Here is a 6,121-nt window from a genome sequence, read left to right on the forward strand (position 1 = left end):
CTGACTGGTTTTCACTGGCCTCTGACCTCACTGACTGGTCTTCACTGACCTCTGACCTCACTGACTGGTCTTCACTGGCCTCTGACCTCACTGACTGGTCTTCACTGGCCTCTGACCTCACTGACTGGGCCTCTCTGCTGTCCGCGCCCACAGAAAGACCTGAACACGGAGGAGTTTGGTCCCACCATGGCTGACCTGGAGAAGCAGATCGCGGTGCACAACCTGCTGCACAAAGAGCTGGAGTCCTACAGCTCGCAGCTTTGCGTCAGCTCCGCAGGAAGCAAGGTGAACACACACTCCATGTGGAAGGGTCGACACACACTCATCATCTCATCTCTGAGAATGAGAGGGACGGGTCTTTAAGAATAATCCTTTCTGTATGTTATATATAATTTCCTGCCCCATGCTTCCATATTAAAACTGTTTCTTTCATGTCAAACTTGCTGACTTTGTGTTTCTGCTTCGTTTTCAGGACAAATATTTGAGCCTGAAGAAACAGTACAACAACCTGGTGGTGAGTGGGTTTGTTCTTTGAGTTCCAGCTTGATCTCAGCTCATTGGAAAAAAGATGATCCTAAGTTTTATCAAATGATGCAGCAGTTTTCCAGATTTTCTGTGACGCAGTAAATCTGGAAAACGTACACTTTCAGTGTAAATAAAACACTTTTGTTTGCGTACTTTACCAAACAAACTGTACCAGAAACAAATTAAACCTCTCAGTCATCTCCATCCTAAAGAGCTCTTGTATGAATATCAACCAAATTGTAGTCACTTTGGTTGTTTTCTCAAACACACAAACACACGTGGTCGTTGGTAGACTCTCACAAATTTAGCTTACAACCTTTAAATTTAACAACACGTACAGTACTGTGCAAGTTTTGTTTTCACTTTGATTGTTTTTACCAGTCTTTGAGACGTTACAATGAGTCCCTTTAAAGACAAACATAAATCTATTCTTTATTATTTTCATTGTTTCTTTGGTTTCATTATTTCTCCCCCAATATGTTTCTATGAATCATCCTATTTACTCCTTTTCTTTAATCATAGGAGTTTAGACCTCAGCTGTCTGTTCCAGAACAACTCATTTGTTTGTTTGTTTCCTTTAGGACAACTCCAAGTGGCGTCGCCACTACCTGAACAGCTTGTACGAATACATGCAGGGCTGCAACAAGGAACTGGTCTTCCTGGGAGAGGAACAGGACAAGATCAAGAAGCAGGACTGGAGCGATCACATGGCGGACCCGCCGGACGTTCGCAGGCAGTACGAGGTCAGAAAAGACTGAACGCTGCCGTTTCACAACACGCGGACCTTCATCCGGGTTTATTAAGGTTTTAAATTTAGGTTATTGAGCCTGTAAACACTTTATAAATAAAGGGCCTGTCATTCCTTGAAGGACTGCTTATTGACTGCCACTTTTCAGGGCAGAGATTAAAACGAAGATGTTCTTATGATGAGAAAAGACCGGACAGAGTTCTGAACGTTTTGGCCAAATTGAATCAATAATGTTGGACCCAGTAAGTTAGCTCTCAGAGTAAGTGTTGAGGATAAAAAAGTTTTAGCTTGCTGTCTGCGAAATAATTAGAGTTAAAGCTGTTATCTGTACAGTTGGGTCGATGAGCTGCAGCGGACATCTTGAATTGTATTGACTCCAAAATATAAAGAGTTGTAGAAGTATATCCAATGATTACTTCCTGAGAGTTTCATCAAAACATGTCCAGTGGGTCATGAAATATTTTGCTAACAGACAGACAGTGTTTACTCTTAGACTATCACCAAGGTTTGAGGCAAAGATATTGCACGTGTTGTAATTTACTCTCAGCCACTACCACATCAAAGTTTAGCTCATTATTTATAAAATAGGTTGAGCTACATCTAGTTTTGAGTTTTCTATGGTCACTTTGCTGTGGCAGACATCTTGACTTGAAATCCCCCCAAATCTAAAACAGCTGTAGCTGTACATCCAATGATTACTGTTTATCAGTTTCATCATGATCTGTCTAGTGGTTGATAAGATATTTTGCTAACAGACAGACAAACAAACAGCGGCATGGGTAAAATAATTATCATCCATTCACAATGATGGCTAACCTTTAATAGACATTTAGAAAAGCAGCATTATGAAACATTGTTCATAAATTGTAACTGGCTCAGTGTGCTTTACTTTAAAATCATCAACGTAAATGTAATTTTTATTAGTTGTCCAGTTTTAAACTACATTTGTTTACTCGTCCAAACCCACTGACAAATACTTTATATGAAAATGATGAACCTGCAGAGAACAGATACATGTTGGCTCACTATTTGGCAAGAAACAAGTTTTGATCTAATGCCGTTTAATTGCTTATTAAGGGTTTATTAAGTTTTTTACAGCTTAGTTAATAACCACATTATTAATGATTTATTTATAAGAGCACCCTATTAGAGTTGATCCCAACAAATTAGATGTTTTAGATCCATTCTGCCATTGAAAATAAAACAGATTTTCTGATAAAAGCTACAGTGAACAGAAGGATTAGTGCACGAGACGATAAAAAGGAAGCACATTTCAAACATGAACTCTCTTCTTGTGAATGTTCACATCAGCCTCTGTTGTATTTCAGATGTAAGAATGAGGTCTTCTTAATCCAGAGCAGCGGAGAGTTCATTTTGGTATCCAAAAGGGGTATTTTACAATAAGGTACACAAAATTTGACTAATTACTAGGGAACGTCTCGGTAATGAATCAGTAACAAATCAGGAGCTAATGGGCAGTTAACCAGTACTTACGGGGGAACACACAGCCAAGCCTTATTAGGGGACTACTGGTTAGTTATTTTCTAAATGAAGAGGAACTAATGGGTAGGTACCAAGGAAACCTGCACCAGTGAGGTCACAGCTCAGACAGTTAAGACGACATCAGTACAAGATTATGAAATTGCTAATCAATGGTAAGAATCCAATAAAATCAGTAAACTGATTTTTGACAATTACGAGCTGTGACCTCACTGGTGCAGGGTTTATTCAGAACCCACATGGAGAATTTCTCTGTTTTTGTGGTAACAAACCAGTAGTCCCCCAATAAGGCTTGGCTGTGTGTTCCCCAGTAAGTACTGGTTAACTACCCATTAGTTCTTGATTAGTTCTTCTTCATTTACAAAGTAACTAACTGTTAGTCCCCTAATAAGGCTTGGCTGTGTTCCCCAGTAAGTACTACTCATTATCTCCTGATTTGCTCCTGAGGCGTTCCCTAGTAGTTAATCAAAATTTGTGTACCTTATTGTAAAGTGTTACCCAGAAAGGTGTGTCTGTCCAGAACAGTTAAATATATTTGTTTTGTATTGTGACCCTCCAGCACATGAAATCTTTGATTTATTCTGGAACAGAATTTCAAGAACAACAGTCTTTTGTCCCACGAGAGTGAGATCAACAGACTCCAGGATGAGGGGGACCGGCTCATCGAGCTGAAGCACCCCGCCAGTGAAACAATACAGGTAACTGGATGTTCACATGTTTCACGGTCTCCAAGCTGAGGATCCAGATGAACTCTTTATGTTTCAATCCAAAAGGCTCAAAGAGACACAGTCAGAAACGAGTGGCAGAAATTCCTCAATCTGTGCATCTGTCAGGAGACACATCTGGACAACGTAGAGGAATACCAAAAGGTGAGCAGAGCAACATGATGGGATTTATTTCATGAAAACAGAAAAGGCTTTAGATGCTTTGTGCTGTTTTTCAGTATCAACTGGACACTCAGCAGCTGTCGGAGACCCTGACCCAACTGAACAACACCCTGGAGCCAAACTCCGTCAGCAAGAAGAGCAGCCCACAGACTCTGCTGCAGCTCGAGGTAAGACGAGGAGGGAAGGTTAAAGAAAATGCTAGAAGTAATGTTTAACGCATATATATATATATATATATATATATATATATATATATATATATATATATATATATTTGCTTTCAAGTCATCTAAACAATAAACGATTTACAAAAAAATTAATTGCAAAAAAATTAACAAATTCTAAAGTTATCATCAGAGTTTTATGTCCTGTCTACACTACATTGGGTATTTTTCAAAACAAAGACATTTTGCTGTGTTTGCTCCTCTCCTCCACACGCAACCAGAGTTTTGAGTGATAAAAGCAGATAGTTTTGAAAATAATTCTCAGAGTGGACACAGAGTGGAAACAGTTGCACTTGTTGAAATATGGAAAAATATCCAGGCTTTAGACAAATGACAAATATCTAAAAAAAAATTGTGAAATACTCATTTCAAGTACTTTATTAAGTCAAATAATCTCAGAACTAACCTGTTAATGCTTCTTTTATTTTTATTCTCTCTTTGATAAAAAAATATCTTAAAACTAGTGCACCTAAACAAGATGAATCTTCTGCATTTAAGAATCATTCGTTTTCCATCTTCAAACAAGACAAAATAAGAGAGCAGAAGAAATCAGGCGTACAGTATACTGTGTACATATGACCTTTATCTGAAATGTCTCTCCAAATAGCAACAATTATTTCAATCATATACATGAATGTCAAGACAAATTTTCATGGTAAACTTATGTTGTGTTCCTATCAGAACTGGTACCAGTTAACTGTGATCAACGTACCTCACATGTTGAAGCAGAACATTTGAGGCACATAGGATGTGCTGATGGAAGACAAAACTCCTGTGTATATACCAAAAGTAAAGAATTTAAATGCAAATGTCAACTTTAAAGCCCTCAGGTCAAAACTTTCCAACACAAACCTGAAAGTCAACAACACCTACCTGGAACTACTTCTCTAAAACTTTTCCACTCTGCCAAGACTTGTGTGTTTGAGCCTGTGGTGCCTTGCTCATGAACATTGTCCTTAAAAACTTCAGTATGAATGGCAGACAGAAGGGTTGCCCCACACTTTAGATAGGTGAGATGCTGGGTGGAGTAGTAAGCCATCAGATACAGCAAACTTTCACCAAGGTTGTCTTTGGCAAACGCGATGAGAGTGGGTTCAGTCGCCATAAGACAGCAGGACCCATCGAAGAGCAAAACAGGGCTGAAGAGATGTCTCCTCTGGAGGTACACAGCTGGAAGTTCTATTGGCTAAAACATAGAAAGGACAAAACATTTCTTCAGGGTACAACAGAGAAACTGAAAAGTTACCAGAGCAGTCCAAATACTTAGCCACAATTATGTTTTGTCCATACATCCACAATGACAACCAGAGATGTGTTACAGAACATATTCATATAATTTGGTTTCTGTAGGTTGACACGTGGAGTACAGACGCCAGATATTTACAATGTTTCTAAATATCTGGTGTCTGTACTCATCCATTTAGTTGGCAGCTCAGAACACCACATACAGAACACCATGGACTTTGTGGACAAGGTGAGGGTTGTCATCATGGAGACTGATGAAACAATGGTCTCTTTTGATGTCACATCACTCTTTACGTGCATTCCTGTTGATGATGCAGTAGAGATGGTCAGTTTAAGATTAAAATCAGACACCACTCTGAGCAGCAGGACCACGCTTTCCACAGAACAACTGTGTCAACTCTTGAAACTGTGCCTGCAGTCAACCTACTTCACATATGGGGAGCAATATTATAGGCAGAAACATGGGTGTGCTATGGGGTCTCCAGTTTCTCCTATTGTTGCCAACCAGTACATGGAGGAGGTAGAAAAGAGAGCCTTGACGTTCTTTTCAGGGACACCACCAAGTCATTGGTTCAGGTATGTTGACGACACCTGGGTTAAAATTAAATCTCAGGAAGTCCAACATTTTACTGACCACATCAACTCTGTGGATAAATACATCAAGTTCACACGAGAAGATGTAAAAAATGGCAGATTGGCTTTCTTGGACTGTGAGGTCTCAGTCTCTGACAGAGGACATTTGCACCTCGCCACCTCAGCATGAATGACAACCTCAGCTGGAGCAACAACACCACCAGCCTGATCAAGAAAGCTCATCAGAGACTCTACTTCCTCAGACGGTTGAGGCGAGCTGGTCTGGGAAGCTCAGTCCTCACCTCCTTCTACAGGTGTGCAGTGGAGAGCATCCTGTGCTCCAGCATCAACGTGTGGCATGGAGGCTGCACAGCTGCAGAAAGAAAAGCTTTGCAGAGAGTGGTGAAGGCTGCACAGAA

General features: G+C 40.0%; 1 protein-coding gene across 1 annotated transcript in view; it reads left to right on the plus strand.

Moving 5' to 3' along the window:
- evpla (envoplakin a) overlaps nt 1-6,121 on the plus strand; it is a 32,483-nt gene that overhangs the window by 5,177 nt on the left and 21,185 nt on the right. Inside the window, exons 5-10 of the mRNA XM_037689988.1 lie at nt 154-285; nt 473-514; nt 1,107-1,268; nt 3,364-3,471; nt 3,547-3,642; nt 3,717-3,827. Coding sequence (XP_037545916.1) covers nt 154-285; nt 473-514; nt 1,107-1,268; nt 3,364-3,471; nt 3,547-3,642; nt 3,717-3,827 — 651 coding nt within the window. The remainder of the gene's footprint in view (nt 1-153; nt 286-472; nt 515-1,106; nt 1,269-3,363; nt 3,472-3,546; nt 3,643-3,716; nt 3,828-6,121) is intronic.

This window comes from Nematolebias whitei, chromosome 16, assembly GCF_014905685.2.
Source record: "Nematolebias whitei isolate Nwh7 chromosome 16, NemWhi1, whole genome shotgun sequence".
Taxonomy (NCBI): domain Eukaryota; kingdom Metazoa; phylum Chordata; class Actinopteri; order Cyprinodontiformes; family Rivulidae; genus Nematolebias; species Nematolebias whitei.